Source organism: Battus philenor, unplaced genomic scaffold, assembly GCF_028537555.1.
Source record: "Battus philenor isolate CCGP_79_NKW_IND1 unplaced genomic scaffold, ilBatPhil1.0.hap1 SCAF_21, whole genome shotgun sequence".
Classification (NCBI taxonomy): domain Eukaryota; kingdom Metazoa; phylum Arthropoda; class Insecta; order Lepidoptera; family Papilionidae; genus Battus; species Battus philenor.
The window spans coordinates 5,944,338-5,967,477 of NW_027181684.1; the positions used below are offsets into that span (position 1 = coordinate 5,944,338).

Below are 23,140 nucleotides of genomic sequence, written 5' to 3' on the forward strand. Positions count from 1 at the left end.
TTACAAACACTCGAGAGTTCGAGGAGCCACATCAAAAACAAAATGACACGGAGGAACGGTGACGAAATGGAAATTAACGTTTTTATTTTTAAACATAATCTTGCGGTTTGCTAGTGTTTGACTACCTGCTTAGAATCAAAAGGATTTTATCGTGAGCTATTTTTTTAATTTCTTGGACATTACTAATATCAATAAATAATTTTCAGACTCGGGTTATAAACACAGGGCATTAGGATGGAAAAAATTTACATTTTATGCGAAACGATATGATAAGCATCATTTAACCAACTACGGTAAGGTTAGCTGTTACTACAGACTTGTCCACAGCTAAACTTTAGCGCAACTTCTTACACAAAACGTCGCGAATAAAGCGATGTGTTAAGAAAGAATGCATTAAATGTTATTAATGCAGATAAAACGAAATGCAAATGCAAGTTATCGCAGACATAGTTGCAATTCCAGAAACAGAACAAACTGTTTTCATATTTAACTCTAAGTAACAAGCGATAACTTGCTGATTTTTTTTTTCTAATAAAAACGAGCCGTAAAAAGGTAAAAGGGGCAAGCAAGCGTTCTTACTTCTTTTTTCTTTTTCGTCCGCCCCAAATCGTTCTGGAATAGTTTAAAAATTACTCATCAGATCTATAGGTTAGGTTCCGGCCTGATTTCAACAATGTCTATGTGTTCGTTGTTAATTTACTTATTGAAATAGATGAAATATAATATTGAAAAAGAGATATAATTGAAAAAGAATCCATAATTATGAATTCCTTCAAAGATTAGGTTCATTTCTTACCTCGCCTTCCGCTCGTTTTTTTTCGAGTTCTTTTTGCTTAGCATGCTCCTCAGCTATGCGGGCTTCGATAGCGGCGAGTGACTCGCGTGTGAAAGGTCGGAACAAGCTTTGTTCTTCCTCGCTGATCGAGTCCAAATCCTCGGACATTGTCTATCGAGCTCCCCCTGAGTGAACAGCCTACTGCGAATAGTAAACCAAACCTTTACATATATTTAGATTTATTCGCGGATTTAAAATAACTACCATTAGATTATAGGTTGAATTTATTAATTGTTTATTAATTTTTTACCTGCTAACAGTGAATAGGGGGGTGTGAGTGGTGGGGGAAACGCGCGCGGCGGCACGCTTTGCGCCCGCGATTTCCCGCCGACCACGTACGGGCGGTACGCCCTTCTGTATAAAAAGTACCCTTTTGTATTATATATTACTTTATACCAGATTAACAGGGGTCATTCAAAAGCATAATCTAAAAGAGGCCCTTATCGGAAAAGAACTTAAAGAAGAAGAGAAATATTTTAAGTGATAGAGCAATACCTAACTTTTATCATTTAAACTTACCAGTTTTATTTATCTTTGAATTTAATACATGATAGCTTAGAGACATTATTCGCATGTGTGTTGTAAAAATCTCAAACAGTTGCCTAAATAAGAGATTTTTATCGAACTTTGAGAAAGGTATGGTTGATCTTTATTTTTAGTGCCTTATGTACCATCTCTCTTTTTCTCATATTAACTGTAATTATTATACATATACAATTACCGTACATATTTTTACATTATTATTATATACGTAGTTATCAATTTACTATAAGACGAATAGCAAGCTCTCTTCTTTACTTCTAAAATTATATTGATATCTACACCATTACCCCATATAAGTAATCCGTAACTAAAATAGACTAATCGCGCTGCGATAACGTGTGCCAATTTACATATTTACCTGGTCAGCTCTAAAATACTTGCAGCGTAACAAATAGATAACTTTATCCCAGTTTTAAAAAGTCTTGATGTAGTAACGAACAACCACTGCGCCTGTTCAATAGCAACAAGGTGACAGACAGAAGGTGGTGATATCCCCAAAACTGACCATAGCTACTCTGAAAATCTCATTCAAGGCTTTGAACTGCAAATCACTAGTATTAACGTAAACAGCGAGAACTTTTTCTATCTTCGATTATTAGATGTAATTATTAGAAGAGTTGCTTGATGTTTTCTTATATATATTTAAATTTTGACAATATATTATTTTATCTCTATAAAAATTATTGGAGTAACTATATTTAGATTGGTAATTTACCTGTCGTCCACGAAAGCAGTGTGACCGCGGCTACCAAAGAGATGAAATTTACCACGAGTTCGCCAGGGACAGCCAGCAAATAGGCAAGATTTTTCATGTCCGACCTGAAAGTGGAAGAAATATAACACTTTACTATCATAAATATTTAAACCTTCGCAAATTTTTATGTGACTTAAACGTCAACTCTTGCCGGTGATAAAGAAAAACAACGGCGATATCTTTGAATCGATTTGAAACTGAAATGTGACGTCAAGTAAAGTAGAGAAGTCATGTAAAGCAGTAATGTTATAAACGATGTCATAAACGGTGTAACATCTCCTGAGAATACCTCGTGGAGAGGTGAAACACGTGTAGAGTCGATTAACGGTGGTAGTTGTATTACGCATTGTCTACCGCAAGCGCATTTATCAGCGGGCTGGCGGGCGGTGCACTTCATTGCACGACTACTGCTGCATAGCGGAAGTAGCTATATAATAGTCCCTTTCTTAGAAGAAAGTAAGTTTATTTGCATAAAATAATGCACGTACCGTATAATAAACCGTAGGGAGGTGTGTTTAAGGACCGTGCCGGACGTGGGCCGCGACGCATTCACACCGCGCGCGCTCCTTCGTACAGCGTTGGCACACTTGCGACATCTGCAGCACAACTCTAGCCGCGCCTGTCGAATAAACGTATTTCTGTAATAAAAATCATAAAATTCAAAATATCATTTACACACACTTTTGAATCATCAATTATTTTAACGTTTAAGTAGTATGCTACAACCGGCTCGAAGAACTGATTCGCTGAAAATAGCCGGCCAGAATCTTAATATTTGCTCCGATGAAAATGAAATGAAACCTAACATATAATATAACCATGTAAATGAGTTAACAAATCAAATTCCACACATTTCGTTTTTTCAACTGAAAACTTAAATGGTTTAAATGTTTTTTCTTATTTAACTAAAAACTTGAATGGCTTGAAAAACATCCATTAAATTATTTATTTTCAATTTGAGATTAAATAAAGGAGGGTCTAAGGGATATTGTGAAACTTTACTATATGTACGCGTATAAACCAAGAGCGTTGAAAGGTTTGTTGACTTTTACGTACTTATTCGTTAATGAGATGGATTTTGCAATGTGAAATCCTGTGTAGCACTGGATACTACCAGCGAGCTGTATATAATTCATCACCAGATGATACTCATCTCAACTCATTACTATGTAATAATACGTCCCTATATTGACTATAAAAATTCACAACAGGCCAGTTACCAAAAAAAGGTGTGGTAAATATCACGCAATTTTTAATGCATGTCAGAGGCTGGTACGCTATCCCGCACAATGGAAAATAGCACGTGGTGTGAAAGCAAATTATCCCTCTACAAAAGCATCTTAAACCAATCTGGACTTACGGTACCCAACTTTAGGGTACAGCTTGCAACAGCAATATTGAAATACTAGAGAGATTGCAGACTAGAGCACTGAGAGTCATGGTGAAAGATTCCAGCTATTTCAGCGACAAATTAATATACAAGGACATAAAAATACCGTAAAACAGGAAATTACAAGACATAGCAGACCAGACATGCCAGATGATTGCTAACACACGGCGGTGGGATTTGACAGCAAATGATATAAACACACATAGTTTCCTTCTGACATCTTAAACATAAAATTGACACTTTCCAGCGGATTGGCTTATTGTGTTAGACAGATCGCTATGTACCAGAAATAAAAAAATTGCCCTTTCTAACCCTTTTCTTTCAGGTAGAGTTTTATAAAATCTGTTCTTAGTTAACTCAACGTGGCCAGAGGAATATTGGTACCATAAAGTAAGTCTTTGAGTAATATAGTTCCAGAAATATCGTGATACGTACGTAAATGTATTTAAACAAAAGAACTAAAAATCGTATTTTCATTTAAAAAACATTGTAATTAACTAAAAACATATTTTTGAATAATTTTAATTTTCATCTTGGGTACAATAATGGCTTAAAATTGTTTCGATTTATGATGTCATTCGTATTTGCTATCAAAAGTTGAAAAGTAAATTAATTTATTTTTGTTTTATTTTCAAATAGTTTTTGAGTTGAAATTTTAATTAAAGTATTTAAATCATGGTGAAAATGACCGTTACAAATTAAATCATAACTTTAAAATAACGGGCCATGTATTGTAAACCCTATAATAAATTTGTTTATTTATTTGTGACAGAATTAAACCATATCTTGTACTTAATTTTAGACATTTGTAAATAATAGAATTAGAATGGATATTATAATACTTTCGTTCATTCTGGAAACAATTTCAACGGTGCTCAAAATAACGTTACAAATTTGATGACAGATTAATTATATTGTCATGACTCTAGATTTTATTGCTGTTAGCAATTTTAGCACATGACTCTTTTTACCGCTTATCGAATTACAAATTAAGAATTCTTAACACAAAAACAGTTAAAATGTGTTCAGTACCAGTTTTTATCTCTTAGATAAATGATGAAATAAAAATATACATAAAGATTTTTAACGGTTTTAACTTCCACAGCGACACTGCACTAATAAATAAAACAACACCATCCATCAAGTTAGGTTTTTTACATTCGTGTATCAGGTTTCTTAATGTTTATTCTAATCGGAACTAGACAATTTGGACGAATACACTTTTTTACATTGGTATGTAAATGATGACCTCCAAATAAATCTTTTCATACCTATACCTCTTATATACCTCTTGCCGTACAGTGCAAATTGAAAAATATTTATTATTCAAATTTCAAGACCCTACAAAAGGCTTTAATTATATGAAATAAAATTATTTAAATTTTAATATATACTACTCAAAACAAAATAGGGCCCACCATCATTTTGCCCCTTAATTTATGTGCATACATGATTATTAAATTTTTACAATTAGTCGATGTTGAATTAGGGTTTTACACATTAAGTAAACACAAAATAACGTTTAAATTGTTTAATTTTATCGCAATACACTCAAATACACATTTTTAGAGAAAATGAGCACTAAGTAGACTGTCAATAAAAACTTTTATAGTCACTGTTTGTTTTAAATAAACTTGCCGGGAGCTTTTCTTTAGTATCGAGTAGGATCTCCTTTGCTTCGTATGCACTCTCTGAGTCTATCTGGTACACTCTCAATCAGATGAGTGATGTTTTGGTCGGGTATTCGTTCCCAACAGAGTTTCAGCGCGTTAATGAGGTCCTGTTGGCTGTTAACGTGGCTATGGGTCTCTTAAGACTTCTTTTCAATTGATCCCATAAATGCTCAATCGGGTTGAGATCGGGTCTCATTGTTGGCCAAGGTAAAACCGAGATATTGGCATCAGAAAGTGCCCTCTGAGTGACCCTAGCTGTATGCGCACGAGCGTTGTCTTGTATAAACACAAAATTATCACCTACTCTTTGTGAATATAGGATGACATAAGGTCGGATTACTTGCTCGACGTAACTGGCTGCAGTTGCCGTCCCTTCGTTCAAGATCACCAGCTCTGTTTTGCCTAACAAGCTTATACCGCCCCATATCATCACACTCGGGCCCCCAAAACGATCAGTACCGTGCATGCATAGTTCAGTAAAATGTTCTCCTTCTCTTCCCCACACACGTACACGTCTGTCATCGCTAAAAAACTTAACTTTACACTCGTCTGAAAAGAGTACTGTCCTCCAATTGTCCATGGTCCAATCCAAATGCTCACGCGCAAACCTCAAACGTGTTGCCAGGTGAGCCCTTGTTAATTTTAAACGAATAACACGCATCCTAGAATGTTGCCCGTCCTCGTGGAGTCGATTCCGAATGGTTTGACCACTAACGCGTGTGCCAGTAGATCGCCTTAGCCGGGATTGCAAGGTCCGGGCGGTTGTCGTGCGGTCCCGGCGCGCAGTCAATCGAGTGTACCGCTCTTCTTGAGCAGTTGTGGCTCGAATCCTTCCTGATCCAGGTCTTCCAGCCACTCTACCTGTCTCCTGGAACCGCTCCCATACGTTTCAAATAGCTCCCCGTGACACATCAAGGCGAGATGCAACCGATCTTTGTGATTCTCCCTCTTGAAGCCAAAGAACTGCCCTTGTCGAAGTTTCCACATCCATATGACGACGAGAACCTTGCATTGTAATCGGGAATAATGCCGAAACGAAAAAAACACAGCTAAACAAAGTGTGATCAAAGTATTGCGCTTAAAGCAAGACTGAGAACACAAACGATTGAAAATTTAAGAAATGGATAAATTTAAGCACTTTACTTTTTTGTCTACCCACTTGAAATCAACAAAAAAGTTAACTTTTAAAACATCATTATGAACCAATAAACATGTGTGCTAGAAGTGGTATTGCTTCATTTTGTCAATGATTAGTATATGAATTATTTATAAACACGATTAGAGACAAAGTTGCGGTGGGCCCTATTTTGTTTTGAGTAGTTTATATTGCATTAACAAATCTGCATGCGATAAAGTAATACAGGTACACGTTCGTATTGGAAGGTTATTAAGCAGTGTAATGCGTTTCATTTTTAACACAAAATTGACAATAAAGAGTTTCCAGTTTTTCCATTATCCAAAAATGTCAAGAAAAGTATATCGTTGTGATAACAAATGCTAAAAAAATGTGTAGTTTTAAAAAAGTTATATATGTGTAAAATGTGAAGAAAAATTTTTTCATTACTTTATTAATGTCAGATATTTATTAATATGATTCTGATTACGACTCCATATCTGAGAAATACTCATAATCATCAGACTCGCTTCCTGTTTTCCTAATAAATTTATATATCAGCAAAGTCATCGACGATATGGCTTAAATAATTACAAGGGAGAATTCTCATTCTTTTCACTGCTTTTTGGTCGCTTGAAAGATTTTCAAAGAAATATTTTGTTGGCATTTATCTATAACAAAAAGTTTTCTGTTCTCTGTCGAGAGAATAATTATTAGCCAGTTTTCCTATTGATCGAAATTCAGGTTGTTGCAGTATTCACTAGCTCAATGGGGCTGAAGATGTATATCCCCATTTATACTACGAATTAAAACACCATCCACGAAACAAGGAGATTATCTAATTTATCATTGAAATTTTATCTTCGATACCATTCGATAAGCTTTAGTTATTAATCTTTTTGTCTTTTCAGCAACCTGTAGATGGAAGGTCTCGGTGTTAAGGTTTTCGATAGTTTTTAAAACACATTCGTTTTTTATAAGTATGTCAGGGATTTGTCTATAAGATCAAATCTGAAATTACTAAATCTGCCGATGAATGAAGATAACCGATAATATATCCTATCGGATTGATAAGTTGAAGTGTCCTTAATGATTTGGAGTGGAGACTACGGATCGGCAAGCGCAGCAAGAGTATGAAAGTGAATAAAGGACCTCCTTAAGGTTGTCGTAAGACGCTGTCCGCTGTGATCCTGTTGAAAATTTACGAGGGAAGCTTATTTATATATTTATTTATTTTATTTATTTATCATTTATTTCGGACGTTTGTCCATATTAGTTTTACAATAAAATATATGTAATTAATTAATTTAAATATTTGCCCGTACTCGTGCCGGCTACGTGAACATGAACACGTATCCTCAAACATACTGTCAAGTATTACACGGATAGGAAAACAGCTGTCTATGCTGCATTCCTGGACTGCTCCAAAGCATTTGATCTGGTTAGGTACGACATTTTATGGCCTAAGTTAGTCGATTCTGGTGTGCCAGGTGAATATATTAACATTTTAAAATTTTGGTATGGCTACCAAACTAACCAGGTCAAATGGCTGGACCAGTTTTCACACGCGTACAGGTTGGAATGCGGGGTGAGGCAGGGCGGTCTGACCTCGCCCTTGCTTTTTAATCTGTACATAAATCAGCTAATCGTTGGGCTCGGCAGTGCCGGTGTCGGCTGCTATATTGATGGTTGTTGTATAAACAGCATCAGTTATGCGGACGACATGGTGTTGCTGGGTCCGTCGGTGGCTGCTTTGAGAAGGCTGATGGCCATATGTGAAGGGTACGCGAGGTCTCACGGCCTCTCGTACAATGTAAATAAGACAGAACTCCTTGTGTTCCAAACAAAAAATCACAAGGTCACTCAGGTACCGCCCATTAAACTTAATGGTGAACCGTTAAAAAGAGTGTCGTCTTTCAAGTACCTCGGCCATGTGGTTAGTGAGGACCTGAAAGATGACAAAGATATTGAAAGGGAGTGGAGGGCAATGGCAGTTCGCTGTAATATGTTGGCCCGCAGATTTGCACGATGTAGCACAGAGGTGAAGATCACCCTGTTTAAGGCGTACTGCCAGACATTGTACACGTGCAATCTGTGGGTCAGCTACACGCAGCGGACTTTCAGTGCCCTCCGTGTACAATATAATAATGGTCTTAGGATGTTGTTGGGGCTTCCACGTCACTGCAGCGCGTCCGAGATGTTTGCGCTTACGCGCACCGACGGGTTTCACACCGTATTGCGCAAACGGACCGCATCACTTCTGCACAGAGTACGTGGAAGCACCAACGACATTCTACGACAAATTAGTGATAAGCCTGACTGCCCTATTCTGCGACACTACCTTACCGACCTTATCTTAGTCCAGCAATGATCGCTTACGGCTGAAATGATCATTATGAATTTTTTTCATTGTATTGGTATAGGAAATTAATTTGAGTTCCGGATATTATACACTCCAATATTTTAGTTGTGTTTGCAGTATTATGATTCGTTGATACTATAAGAAACGTATCTTAAATAATTTATTTTAAAATTAATACATTTATTTGAAAATTGTAAAACCTGATCGCAAATATTAGTATACAAATCGTAAAACCATTACATATATATAATTTATCCTTATCCGGTTTGTATACTATAATTTCTGTTTATTTTGAATATAATGAGGTCACAGAGGAAGGTTCAAGGGTAGACCACAAATTGTATTTCGTAAAAGAATCCGGTTTAATTTTTTATCATTAGACCCCATAATAACTTTGCGATGTTCACCTTGAAACTCCTAAAATCTTTATGTATATTTGCACCCGTTGCCTAATATTAAGCAATTACACATATTTAAAAATGTTCACTAAAATATATTATAGCTTGTGAGATAAATTTTATATATGATTTTTTATATTAAATAAATACAAAAGAAAATGTTATTCTTGATTTCGTTAGTGAAAAGCTTTCGCAAGAAGTACCTTCGCAGTGCTTAATAAATAATGTAAATATTAGTTACAACCTAGTGATAAATTGTATTCACATGTTTCATGTATAAGCACATGCTTTAAATAATAGATGTACAGTTCATTTAAATGACCAAATTGAAACTTCCGCGTGGACAGATTCATGATTTTTTATCTTAAAATATGTATAATGCTTCAAGATCATTTTTTGTTTAAAATGTAAGAATATTTTGGACAGACACCTGTCAATATAAATAATTTATTTGAACAATTTTGTATATGACAAATATCCGCAATTTGTAAGACGTAAGTAAATGTTTTTTGCAAACATTATATATAATGTTTTGTTAGTGTTTAAACTACTTGGCCGTGACATGTGACTTGAAAATAAGGCAGTTATTTTTGACTCTGTCAAAACTAAAACAAATGTCCCCGCTCCCATTAAAAATATTCCCGCTAAATTTCTCGTTCTTAGGTTACCTCTGTCTTGTTAAGGGATTATTACTACCATATTTCAAGTCTCTAAACATTTCGATTCCAAAGGTTTCGTGATGAGTCAGTACAGGTGGAACAAGTTCAGTTTAGGTGGAAATCCAATAAGATTATAGCTTTCTACTCTTTACTCTTGGAATTAAAATCTCTAGGTGGCAAGAAAAGCAAGATATGTTAGTTATTATAATTGTAAAACATATTGATTACTTCTAGAGATCGTGCAATAGACGTAAAACAAAGCAGGCTACGTTTTTATATATAGCATATGTAGACGTATACGAATGTATAATATTTTTATTGAAAACTCGAACACAGATTAATTAATAACATAAACATTAATGATATAAAAAAATCGATAAAACAAATGAAGGTAACTGTTAAAATTCGCGCAGAGTCATTATAACCTTGCCTTGCCTAAGCCTGCTAAACACAATGTTGCTTATGTATATAAGACATATTCCAAATGTTTCTCGAGTCATTAAGTGATTATACGTTAAAGAAAAATGTTGTATGTCATAGTGATTGTGGTAACACTGTTCGGACTTTTATATTCCTACTTTACTAGGACTTTTAATTATTGGAAGAAAAGAGGTGTCGCTGGTCCCAAACCGGTAGCGTTATTTGGAAATCTCAAGGACGCTACACTACGAAGAGAACATGTTACTCTAACGTTAAAAAAAATTTACGATGAATTTCCCAATGAAAAGGCGATTGGTATTTATAGATTGACTACACCGTGTTTGTTGTTACGCGACGTGGACCTCATTAAGCAAGTCATGATTAAAGATTTTGAGGTATTCGCTGATAGAGGAATCGAATTTAGTGATTCCGGTTTGGGTGCAAACATCTTCCACGCTGACGGTGAAAGGTGGAGAATACTCAGAACCAAATTCACACCGCTTTTTACTTCTGGAAAACTAAAGAACATGCTGTATCTGATAAACGAAAGGGGCGATATGTTTATGGATTATGTTGAATCTATTTGTAAAAACCAACCAGAACAATCTGTACATCTTCTTCTTCAAAAATATACAATGTCCACCATATCAGCCTGTGCTTTCGGCGTTGATCTAGATGAAAACATGATTAAAACTTTGCAAAAAATAGATAAATTGGTGCTTACTCCTAATTACAGCCACGAGTTAGATATGATGTATCCAGGAATTTTAAAAAAAATGAACTCTTCACTCTTTCCTAGTTTTGTAAAAACGTTTTTCGACAATCTTGCGCAAACTGTTATTGAACAAAGAGGAGGACAACCAACAAATAGAAAAGATTTTATGGATTTGATTTTAGAATTGAGACAAAATAAAGAAGTTAAAGGAGCTAAAAGACAAGAAGGAGAAGAGATAAAGTCATTTGAACTTACTGAAAGTATTATTGCAGCACAAGCATTTGTTTTTTACGTAGCTGGCTACGAAACCAGTGCCACCACTATGTCATATTTACTCTATGAATTAGCGAAAAATCCTGATATACAAGACAAACTTGTTGCACAAATTGATGAGGTTCTTCAACGTCATAAGAGTGAATTAACATATGAAATTTTAAAAGAAGTTAATTATTTTGACCGAGTATTTGATGAAACTTTACGAAAATATCCCATCGTAGAACCCCTACAACGCAGAGCTCAAAAGAATTATACATTTCCAGACACTAATATCACAGTTGAGAAAGGACAACTAGTACTTATTTCATGCCGGAGTCTTCATCATAACCCTAAATATTACCCTGACCCGGAGAAATTTGACCCAGAACGTTTTAGTCCGCAAAATGAGAAAAATATACCCTCCTGTGCTTATTTGCCTTTCGGAACGGGCCCTAGAAACTGTTTAGGTACGTACATGTCTCTTATTAAAACTTTACACTTATGGTAAATTAACATCATAACATTTTAATAATCAAGAACATCGACTAGTCGCATACGTATTGTCGTATGATAAAGTATTACAAAAGCTTTACCGTTGATGAATGTTTTATCGTTGCTGCAATTAGCATTGTAAATTGATTGGGTAAAGCGTTTAGTTGCATTGCTTTGCTATGAATGCTATTGTAATGTACAAATATATACAACGAGCCAGTGTGTACATTTCTTTTGTTAATGTTAATAAAAAGATATTTAACATTTGAAAATTACTTCTATCAGGCATCTTTTATACTTGATTAATTGAATATTCAGAGCCTAGTATTTGCGAAATAGAAATTGTAATTTTTATAAAAAAAACCTTATCTTGTTTCAGGAATGCGGTTCGCTAAATTGCAAACTCGAGTGGCCATTGTAAAACTTTTGTCCAAATTCCGCGTAGAGCCTTCCAAAAATACCAAATTTGATATGAATTTCGACCCTATGCGTCTCGTAGTATTTCCCGTTGGAGGAATTTATCTAAACTTTATAAGAAGATAAGGGTGACAAACAAAAACATCACTATTGATCGTAAAAACTTCTTTTTAGTTTTAAGTTTTATTTTGAAGCGATACGCTTTTTAAAACAAAACAATGAATATCAAGAAATTAAAAAGTGATTGTGATAATTTTTATAAAAACATGAACATGAAATGTCCAAGTAATCAATTCTTTATTTTATGTTAACGCTAACGTAATCAGGTAATAAGTACATCTAGTTTATCTAATGGTTGCGACTTTGTACTCTTCTCTCGTCGCGATTAAAAAACCGTCGTTTCCGTTTGTTTATTATAAACTTTATCGTTAGGTTTAAGGTCAAGCGACGTTTTTGAAACGTCTTGGTAGAATCTGTTTTGCAATAATTAAATGAGTACCATTGTATAGACAATTTTTATTACTTAATCTTACGATTTCTGCAAATATCTTATCTATATATACATTAGCAAAAAGTAAATAATGATCGGCTTTTATGATGATGAGGATTGTACTACAACTAAACAATAAAAAGATTGTTAGTTCTAGTTGCAAAATAATATTCAGAAATCTTATCCGTTGATGGCAATTTTAATGTTTGTCTATCAGTGATAAAAATGAATCTATGTTTACTTAATAAATATTGGATTTCGGTATATTGCGGCATATTTTTTTAACAATATATAAACATGTACAATATAATTTATTTAGTTCGTATAAATAACACGATGTGATGTTTTATTCTTTTTGCTGGTGATGCTGAAAGTTATTAAACAAGTCTCAGGAAAATAAAATATATGTTTACTACTCTTTTCATCTCTGAACTAGTTTTTCCATTTGTTTTTTACAAAAATTAATAAATTTTAAGTTAATTTCCAGCTTTATAATCCACCTGAAAATTTTCATTTCATTATTATTTGCGATATTCTTTGCGGTCTCAGCTTTATTTCTTTCTTAGACTTCGGTTAGCTTTTGGTGATGATGCTCCTTCTAACATAACTGTTTTAACGCATTTATACATGGTCAGAATATTCAGCGATGATCCGTGAGAGGGACGTCCTTCAACAGCGACTAGTGAAACTAACTTCGAAGATAAAGTTTGTAGAGATTAAATATATGACAAGCCAATTTTTTCCTTTTTTCCTTAAAATTTGCTACTTTTTATGTCACTCTATCATTAGAGCCCCGCACTAGGTATAATCCTCATACAGTTCAGACTAAACACTAAACCCTATTATTCAGCTTCCTTCTCCATTTTTTTCTCTCTTTTGTTACTATTAATTCGTTTCATAGATTTCTTAGGTAGTAGTTTTAGGTATAAGTTTTTTCCGGTTCCAGCCCTTGTGAAATAACGTAAATACCCAAAAGTCACTAACTAGTATTTAAATTCGTGTAAATAACTCTATACGCAACTACTAACAACGATCTGGAGAGCGGAAAAAGCGAACTAAGTAAAATAAACACTCAATTGCCTAACAGTGTGAAAAAATCCAGCAGTATTTACTAAGACATTGTACAGTTAAGCGAGACGTGTTCATGTGAAAATCGAAGAACACCACAACTAATCAGTATCATCATTATAAACACATAAAATCATCAACTAAAGCGCGAAGATAACGTGTCAAATTTAACATTGGAAACGCGCGAATTTCAAATATATATTTGTCATTATATAATGACCCTACATTATATATTTCTCATTATATACTAGTTACCTTTAACCTTAGCCGAGAGTTACTTATTACATTATTTTAGTGCTATACACGCATCAAGAACAACTTCAATATATTCACCAACCATGGACCACCCGGACCAAATGGAAGATTAACACAAGTTTTAATTAAACGACAAGACTATAATATATTCTCTTCCATAACCAATAAAACTTTTCGTTTATTTCACAATAAGTCGACAATATATCAATCTTAAATACTTCAGTGTTCCCTGCCATCAGACCAAGAATTTCAAGATTGAAAGAATGCTTTTACGAAAAATAAGATTATGTTAAGGCGCCTAGTAAAATGTTTATTTCTCCACTGCGGTTATTTATTTAGAGATTTCGATGTGTCCCGCATAGGTTCTCAATATAATTATATATTAGACTTCTCTATCATAAATTGGTGTACAGTAGTTTAATTAAAAATATATGTTCGTGAAGAGGTAAATTGTACAAAAAGCGCTTAATAGTAACAGCATTTTGTTGCTTGTATATTTAATTAATTTATCTGATAAACCGTTTCATAACCTTAAAGATATATTTAATCATTACGTTGCAAAATAAATATTAATTCAAAGATAAATTGACCTCTGAAATTATAAATTCATAGCGTATGCTATTTTGGCCCTGTTGAAAGAAAAGCGCTGAAGCGGGGTTATCATGAAAAGTTACGCCTCACGAGTTGATATCATTATGATTATTGTAAAGAATTTATCAAAATTTTAGTTATTTTGGCTTGTCATCGAGAACTATAGTCACCTTCATTTGTAATAACATTTGTAGTATTTTTTGTAATAACTACGTTGTGTTCAATTTAAAATAGCGTTATAATAATAACATGAGATACATATGTACAAATTATATTTCAGTAATTTACTTCATGGCTCTATTTAAGAAGGCTTAAAAATTTAACAATTATATAACTTTTTTATTACAAAAACTAAAGAACTTATAGATCGAAAGAAAAGTTAGACGCGCTTAGGTTAGATCATCTCCGTATAAAGTTCAGGTAAATTCCTCCAATAGGGAACAAGACTTGCCGCATGGGATCAAAGGTCAAATTAAGCGAAGTGTTTCTCGAAGGCTCCACACGGAACTGGGACAACAGTTTCACAATGCACACTTGGGATTGCAACCTAGCGAACCGCATTCCTGAAATATAAACAGAGCTCAAGTTATTTATAAAATTTACGAACGCAAAATTTATGTTGATTTCAATTTTTTATTATTCATTTAGTTATCATATAATTAGTGATCCCCTTAACCAAACAGCCAATTTTTTTTTCAATTAATAAGTCCACCTTTTCCTCAAATATTTCTCTAAGATGAACAGATATTATCGTCTTATCGTTTAACAGTGTTAATCAAATCTTGATGGTAACTTACGACTGGAATATAATTTTTAATATACCAATGTTTAATGTAAAATTTACGTACCTATACAATTTCTAGGACCCATTCCGAAAGGCATGTATGCACCGGAAGATCTATGTTTCTCATTCTCAGGACTAAAACGTTCTGGATCGAATTTCTGGGGATCGGGATAATATTCAGGGTTATGATGAAGACCCCAACACGACACTAGTATCACTTGTCCCTTCTTAATAGTTACATTACTGTCTGGGAATGTATAATCTCTTTGAGCTCTACGTTGTAATGGGTCAACGATTGGATATTTTCGTAAAGTTTCATCAAATACTCGATCGAAATAATCAATATCTTTTAAAGTATCGTAAGTTATTTCACCCTTATGACGTTTAAGAACTTCATCAACTTGGGCAGTAAGCTTTTCTTGTATTTCAGGATTTTTCGCTAACTCATAAAGCATAAATGTCATAGTGGTGGCACTTGTTTCGTAGCCAGCTATGTAAAATATAAACGCTTGTGCTGCAATCACACTTTCAGTTAGTTGAATCGTCTTTGCCTTTTCTCCTTCTTGACGTTTAGCTCCTTCGATTTCTTTCTTTTGTCTCATTTCTAAAATCAAATCCATAAAATCTTTTCTATTTGTCGGTAGTCCACCTCTTTGTTGGATAACAGTTTGAACAAGACTGTCGAAAAATGTTTTTACAAATTTAGGAAATAGTGAACCGTTACATTTTTTTAATATCCCAGGATACATCATATCTAATTCATTACTGTAGTTGGGAGAAAATACCATTTTATCTACTTTGTTCAATGTGTCAACCATTCCACTGTCTAAATCAACACCGAAGGCGCATGCTGCAATTGTAGACATTGTATACTTCTGTAGAAGAAGATGTGCTGGTTGTTCTACTTGCTTTTCACAAATGTCTTTAACATATTCCATAAAGCTATCACCTCGCTCTGTTATTAAATACAACATATTCTTTAACTTCCCAGAAGTAAATAACGGTGTAAAATTGCTTCTAAGTATTCTCCACCTTTCACCATCAGCATGGAAGATGTTTGCACCCAAACCAGTATCACTAAATTCAACACCTCGGTCTATGAATAAGTCGAAATCTTTAATCATGACGTGCTTAATGATTTCCGCGTCCCGTATTAACAAACATGGTGTTGTTAATCTATAAATACCAACCACTTTTTCGTTTGGAAACTGATCGTAAATTTTTTTTATAGTTAAAGCAATAGGTTCTCTTCGAAGTGTAGATTCCTTGAGATTTCCAAATAACGGTACTGGTTTCGGACCAATAACACCTCTTTTTTTCCAATAATTAAAAGTCCTAGTAAAGTAGTAATATAAAACCCCAAGTAAAGTTATCAATGTCACAATTATAAACAACATTTTTTCTTTGATGTCAAAACACTTACTGACACGAAATTAACTCATGCCGTCTTATATATTGGTAGGCTATTTTTATCGGGCTTATCGTAAATTATTTTAAGTCAAACATATCAAGAATATAAAAAAACAGTTTCGCAAGTTCCCCGCTTTACGTCAGTATGTTCGTTAGAATATTTACAACACGTATTATTATTAAGCTGAAAAGACGGTTAGTATTTAGTTCCAGATGAATAGCACAAACAAACATTGTTGAATTATGTATATGCGTGAATTGCTTACTCATTACTAGTCACTCATATAAAAATGTTCTTGTAAAGAAAATATCGTCAGTTTGTTTGTGTATCTAAAGATTAATGAATACAAATAAATATAAAGATCCATAACAAACTGAAATATTGGGACCCAATATTTTATATATATGCTTCGGATGACACCAAATGATGTAGATTCATACAAAAAAAAAATTCCACCGCTATTTTCCACTGCCATTACAATAGAATGAGGATTATGCTTATTACTATAATATATCACATTAAGTTTATAACTAGATTCCAGTCCATGTTTGCCTTTGAAGACAGGAACGTTGCGTTCCTATCATTAACAGAATGTATTTGATACATAGACACCTATGCAAATCAGATATGCAGCTGCCCATTTAAATTATAAATATAAATCAAAAATCTTGTTGTGCGAAAACTATTTATCCTTAGTCATCGTCGAAGTCAATATAAATTTTCCTTATTGCGATATTATCAATTTTTTTTACTAGTTACAATTATTTATCGGCAAGTATAATTGCAATAGCGACCCTCAAAATAGAACAAATGCAATTTAAAGTTCAATATATACAAATGTTGTAAGGACGAAACGAGAATAAGTGTCATTTCACTGTAGCTTCGATGGTCCCCGTAATCTTAATTTTTTTTTTTTATTTAGTAAAGGGGTGATAACGTCTGACTTGCTTTACGTACGTGTAAGTATACCTGTAGTTATAAAAAAATAAATATTAACATTTCTAATAACTTTTTCAATGTATTACATTCTCCAAGAAAATTATAGCTTTATACGATTTATTCAGTGATGAAATGAAACTAGAAGTACAATTTTCTGGAAGTGACCAGTACATGTATTAAAATAAATTAACAGTGAAACATAATGGATAGAATTTATTAATTGTCCTGTTTAATTTGTGATTCTTAATTGCAATGTAATAAAACCATTTTTAAACGAAAGTCAAGCTCTACAGAACACAACGAGACGAGGATTAACTAGTAATTGGGTGATGATTTGCGTATGATTCGATTGGAATGGGATCGTTTACTGTGAGATACGTATACGTCTTACTGTTAAGCAAAACTTTTGATTTTGATTCTACTGTTACTGTTAAGAGACATACATTATCGCTTAGAAAATATTGTGCTACTAAGCTATTAAGTATGTTTCTAGTTTGATCGGTTCCGGCCACTTTCTCAATTTTTATTTGATTCTGCTAAGCAGCAGTAGCAGTAGAATAAAAACCAAAAGTTATGGGGAACGATAAAATCATGGACACGTTAAGACCAATGATTGCAGAAAGGTTATATTTTCTAATCTAAGAATAAAGAAAAGTATATTGATGATGAGTAAAGGTAGAAATTACTATCCTTTTGTAGACATTGAATCACTACATAATCTTTCGAAATTAACTAAAATCACTACAGTTTCTCACATAGAAATATTGCCACCTTTATTTATTAGCAGTACTTTTATAATAAACGAAACATTGTTTAATTTAAAATGGAATAGCAATATGGATGATACGAGCCCATGATAGGCCATTAAAATTGAGGAGACGTTTGCTGATTTTCGTGACATATGTAAAGCGTACGAGAATTGGCTCAATTCGTTACAGATGTATTCTGCGTGTGTCTTCCAAGTCATATCGAAATGTGGTATGGTGAGTCCGAAAAATTTAGACATCTTAATTTCGGTTATAGCTTCGTCATTATATATAATATATTTACGTCATTATTGTTTTAAATATAGCAGTACTATTGTCAGCAAATAAACTACAGGACAGCATGGAAATGGCAGTCAAGTTCTATAGACTGTAACGAAATAAATAGTAGTAGCCTGGAAAAAAATGATGATGTAATGAGTACTTAGTGACATATTTAATCACGGAATAATTATTGATATCTTGGGTCGTATGAGATATACGTCCTGTTCGTCCTAATTTTCGAATCACAGATTTTTACCTGTTCCGGTCTCTTCAGAACTTTTTAGGTAGTTTGGTTACTAGCAAGAGAGTATAGACAAAACTAGTCGTAGTTTTTTGGTCAGAAGTCATAATAAGTTACAACAATGTTAACCTACTAAATTATCGCAAAAATTTGAAATATTTATGATTTGTATGTTTTTACGACTATACTTCTCGGTGTTTTAAGCCGTGGACATTTATATTATTTTGCATAACTGTTTTTTTAAGTTTTAGGTAATATTTTTGTTAAATTATTATTATTAAAAAACATTGTTTTCAAAAGAAATATACAATAATCTTAATAATTATTACAATGGATGTACAAATAATACATACTAACTGCACTATACTGCTTAGTAAAACATATAATATCTCGAAAAATATACACGATTACCAAAAGCGAGGTTAGGTTTTGTTGACTAAGCTTTTTAATTTTAGATTACTTATTGCTAGTAGCAACAAAAGTAATGATTTTAATTGATTAAAATTTATGAAAAATCGTAAATTTAGACTGTCACACATTTAGAGCAGAAATGAACAAATATGAAACTTAAAATATTGTATGACCCACCCGTACCATTCATTTTTAATTAACATCTGTTTGTAAGTCTGATGCTATACTAAATTGTATTAGTAATGACTCCAAAAGTTAGTAGTTGAAGATATTTTCGGCGAGATCGGAATTTGTCTGTCTTCAGCGTAGTCACTCCTCGTCATCCTTGATAGTTTGGTTAAGGGTGTCATACTATGTGGCTACTGAGGTACATTTCGGTGAGCAGGTGGTAAAAACTAATGCCAACGTTTGAAGAAACACGGTTTTTGAAGGTATTGCGAAAAACCTGTTACTCTCTTTCGATGGTATTTCAGCCGGATACTGTACCGGCAAATAAGTATAGTTATACCAAGTGCATTCTATTTATTTTATATTATTCTTTTAATAGAACAATCTCAGATAACAAATTGCGAAATTTATACACGAAAAAGATTAGAGCATTATAAATTGAGGACTTTTTGGACTCTTCAAAAAATTTGTGATCAAATGTACCTATTTACTTAAAACGTATTTGCTAAATCGTTTTGTTGTTCATGGGTTTTGTTCATCGAAATAAATAAAAAGTGCAAAAAGTGACAGGTTTTGGAGGCTTTCAAAATTTGGACAAACGCAATGACCGAAAAACCGTATCACAGCGGCATTTGTACACTTTTAAAATGTGGTTCAAAACCATTGGAATCGTTGTTTGCGCTTACGATCCCAACAGTAAACAATCAGTAATTTAATATAAAACGTATATCAGTTAGTTGTGAAAACAGATAGTACAAAGACGCTGTTAATAGAAACCATGTTTTGTTAATCAGGTATTGCAAAATTAAAAACTCTTTAAAAATTTAAACAGAACTCTGAAATAATAAAATCATGATCGCTACTTTTCCCATTTGGCTACATAACCGGAGGGCTGTAGGAAGGGAACCGTCGCGCTGTAGCTCCCGCTACTTATTATGAAAATTCACGCCTCAAGAGATGATATTATCACGTTCGTTATAAAGAAGTAAACGAAAATTTTATTCACTTCAGTTTTTCACACAGAACAGATACAGATAAATGAAAGTGAGTAAAACCTTAATTTATCACCTGTAGTTTTTCTTATAATGTTATATTTATTTGGAAATGGTCGATTAATAATAAGAAGACGTGTCATAATTATAATTTCTATTTTGGTAACTTGCTACATTTTTACATTTTACAAGTTTAAAATAATGCACCAATAATTTATTGACATTTAGTAGAGGAAATGGCTTTATAAATCATGTCTCAAGTTTACGATAAAGTCTAAAATTAAATAGGTTATCGGCGTACAAAGTTCAGATAAATTCCTCCAGCCGGAGACAAGACTTGCCGCCAAGGGTCAAAGGTTAAATCGGAGGAAGTATTTTTCGAAGGCTCTACACGGAACTTGGACAATAGTTTTACTATGCATACTTGAGACTGCAGCCTAGCGAACCGCATTCCTGAAATATACACAAAGTGATCAGCTTATTTAAATATTAACTAACACAATACATGTATCGATAACAAAAAACTTAAGATGTAACAACTAGATAACAAATCCAACCAGCTAATAATATTTTATAATAATAAATAAATCTTGCTGCAAACTTCAACTTTGTCTACAGCTATATCCGTAAAATGATAAAATTGTTCAAATTCAACGTACATTTCGATACTAACTTCTTATGGAAACGACCAAATTTTGTTTAAATATTAAACACATTTTAGGCAATTTAATTACTTGCGATATTTACTTACCTATACAGTTTCTGGGACCAGTTCCAAAAGGCAAATAAGCACAGGAATGTATATTTTTCACATTCTCAGGACTAAAACGTTCTGGATCGAATTTCTGGGGATCGGGATAATATTCAGGGTTATGATGAAGACCCCAACATGACACGAGTATCATTTGTCCCTTCTTGATAGTAACATTACTGTCTGGGAATGTATAATCTCTTTGAGCTCTACGTTGTAATGGGTCAACGATTGGATATTTTCGTAAAGTTTCATCAAATACTCGATCGAAATAATCAATATCTTTTAAAGTATCGTAAGTTATTTCACCCTTATGACGTTTAAGAACTTCATCAATTTGAGCGGTAAGCTTTTCTTGTATTTTGTTATTTTTCGCTAACTCATAGAGCATGTATGTCATAGTAGTGGCACTTGTTTCGTAGCCTGCGACATAAAAAACAAAGGCTTGTGCAGCAATAACACTTTCAGTTAGTTGAATCGTCTTTGCCTTTTCTCCTTCTTGACGTTTAGCTCCTTCGACTTCTTTCTTTTGTCTCATTTCTAAAATCAAATCCATAAAATCTTTTCTATTTGTCGGTAGTCCACCTCTTTGTTGAATAACAGTTTGAACAAGACTGTCGAAAAATGTTTTTACAAATTTTGGAAAGATTGAACCGTTAAATTTTTTTAATATCCCAGGATACATCATATCTAATTCGTTGCTAAAGTTAGAAGAAAACACCATTTTATCTATTTTTTCCAATGTGTCAACCATTCCACTGTCTAAATTAATACCGAAGGCACATGCTGCAATTGTAGACATTGTATACTTCTGTAGAAGAAGACGTGCTGGTTGTTCTACTTGCTTTTCACAAATGTCTTTAACATATTCCATAAAGCTATCACCTCGCTCTGTTATTAAATACAACATATTCTTTAACTTCCCAGAAGTAAATAGCGGTGTAAAATTGCTTCTAAGTATTCTCCACCTTTCACCATCAGCATGGAAGATGTTTACACCCAAGCCAGTATCACTAAATTCAACACCTCGGTCTACGAATAAGTCGAAATCTTTAATCATGACGTACTTAATGATTTCCGCGTCCCGTATTAACAAACATGGTGTTGTTAATCTATAAATACCAACCACTTTTTCGTTTGGAAACTGATCGTAAATTTTTTTTATAGTTAAAGCAATAGGTTCTCTTCGAAGTGTAGATTCCTTGAGATTTCCAAATAACGCTACCGGTTTGGGACCAGCGACACCTCTTTTCTTCCAATAATTAAAAGTCCTAGTAAAGTAGTAATATAAAACCCCAAGTAGAGTTATCAATGTCACAATTATAAACAACATTTTTGTTCCCTGTGCAAACACTTACTGACACAAAGATAACTCATGCCATCCTTTATATTGGCACGGTGTATTATTATCACTTTTATCGTAGGTCATTTTTGAGTCTATATTCAAAGAGGCTTTGCAATTGCTTCTTGTTTTGGTAGTTTTTTCTATAGCACGTTTTCGATATCTTATTTTAATGCGTACCTAAATAGTATTTAAAGATCGTACTAAAAGAACGTGTTATACCTCTAGATGATTACCACAGCATTGTTGTGTGTACACTTTACGAGATACGTGATTGAACTCTTTGCTAATGGCGTTGTTACTTATAAGTATAAAAATTATTAATTTACGAAAAACGTCGTCAGTATTTATCGTCAGAAACACGTTTTTGAACGACATTATGACCTTTTATGTGATCCATTGTTATAATTGTTCGCAGTTCGCATTAAGGTAATTACTAGGTTACAAGCCTAAAATATTAAGTTTCGACTATTGATATGATTACATAACATCTTATAAGGAAAATCTATGTTCATACGCTTATGCTAAGCTTACGAACATGGATTTTCCTTATAAGATGTATACGTCACGCATATTTGATTATTTTTAATCTTTCCATGCAATATTATCAATTAATTTTATGTATAATCACAATTATTTATC

General features: G+C 33.4%; 5 protein-coding genes across 6 annotated transcripts in view; 2 read left to right on the plus strand and 3 right to left on the minus strand.

Moving 5' to 3' along the window:
* The window catches only part of para (paralytic), a 30,901-nt gene extending 29,958 nt beyond the window's left edge, over positions 1–943 (minus strand). Inside the window, exons 1-2 of one of the 2 annotated variants that reach the window (XM_068766454.1) lie at positions 797–943; positions 580–612 (exon numbers count right to left, since the gene is read on the minus strand). In XM_068766454.1, coding sequence (XP_068622555.1) covers positions 580–612; positions 797–943 — 180 coding nt within the window. The remainder of the gene's footprint in view (positions 1–579; positions 613–796) is intronic. The other variant, XM_068766453.1, reaches the window with a different exon arrangement.
* Positions 944–8,032: 7,089 nt separating this feature from the next.
* Positions 8,033–8,680, plus strand: LOC137923473 (uncharacterized). The gene has a single exon (XM_068766732.1). The coding sequence runs from the start codon at positions 8,033–8,035 to the stop codon at positions 8,678–8,680; it is 648 nt and encodes a 215-aa protein (XP_068622833.1).
* A 1,572-nt stretch (positions 8,681–10,252) lies between these two features.
* LOC137923194 (cytochrome P450 6B1-like) lies at positions 10,253–12,648 on the plus strand. Its single transcript, XM_068766371.1, has 2 exons — positions 10,253–11,585; positions 11,990–12,648. The coding sequence occupies exons 1-2, from the start codon at positions 10,253–10,255 to the stop codon at positions 12,151–12,153; spliced, it is 1,497 nt and encodes a 498-aa protein (XP_068622472.1). The 3' UTR covers positions 12,154–12,648.
* A 2,101-nt stretch (positions 12,649–14,749) lies between these two features.
* LOC137923193 (cytochrome P450 6B5-like) lies at positions 14,750–16,626 on the minus strand. The gene is made up of 2 exons (XM_068766370.1): positions 15,280–16,626; positions 14,750–14,994 (listed from the first exon to the last, which is right to left on the minus strand). Exons 1-2 carry the CDS (start codon positions 16,610–16,612, stop codon positions 14,831–14,833), a joined length of 1,497 nt encoding a protein of 498 aa, XP_068622471.1. The 5' UTR covers positions 16,613–16,626; the 3' UTR covers positions 14,750–14,830.
* Positions 16,627–20,535: 3,909 nt separating this feature from the next.
* LOC137923412 (cytochrome P450 6B5-like) lies at positions 20,536–22,498 on the minus strand. The gene is made up of 2 exons (XM_068766657.1): positions 21,157–22,498; positions 20,536–20,858 (listed from the first exon to the last, which is right to left on the minus strand). Exons 1-2 carry the CDS (start codon positions 22,487–22,489, stop codon positions 20,695–20,697), a joined length of 1,497 nt encoding a protein of 498 aa, XP_068622758.1. The 5' UTR covers positions 22,490–22,498; the 3' UTR covers positions 20,536–20,694.
* Positions 22,499–23,140: the final 642 nt, after the last annotated feature.

Excerpts from the sequence above, each read along its gene's own strand:
- LOC137923193 (XM_068766370.1), bottom strand. The coding sequence starts at position 16,612 with ATGTTGTTTATAATTGTGACATTGATAACTTTACTTGGGGTTTTATAT. Across the intron at positions 14,995-15,279 it reads GGGTCCTAGAAATTGTATAG|GAATGCGGTTCGCTAGGTTG; the intron begins GTACGTAAATTT and ends TTTATATTTCAG.
- LOC137923412 (XM_068766657.1), bottom strand. The coding sequence starts at position 22,489 with ATGTTGTTTATAATTGTGACATTGATAACTCTACTTGGGGTTTTATAT. Across the intron at positions 20,859-21,156 it reads TGGTCCCAGAAACTGTATAG|GAATGCGGTTCGCTAGGCTG; the intron begins GTAAGTAAATAT and ends TGTATATTTCAG.
- LOC137923194 (XM_068766371.1), top strand. The coding sequence starts at position 10,253 with ATGTTGTATGTCATAGTGATTGTGGTAACACTGTTCGGACTTTTATAT. Across the intron at positions 11,586-11,989 it reads GGGCCCTAGAAACTGTTTAG|GAATGCGGTTCGCTAAATTG; the intron begins GTACGTACATGT and ends ATCTTGTTTCAG.
- LOC137923473 (XM_068766732.1), top strand. The coding sequence starts at position 8,033 with ATGGTGTTGCTGGGTCCGTCGGTGGCTGCTTTGAGAAGGCTGATGGCC.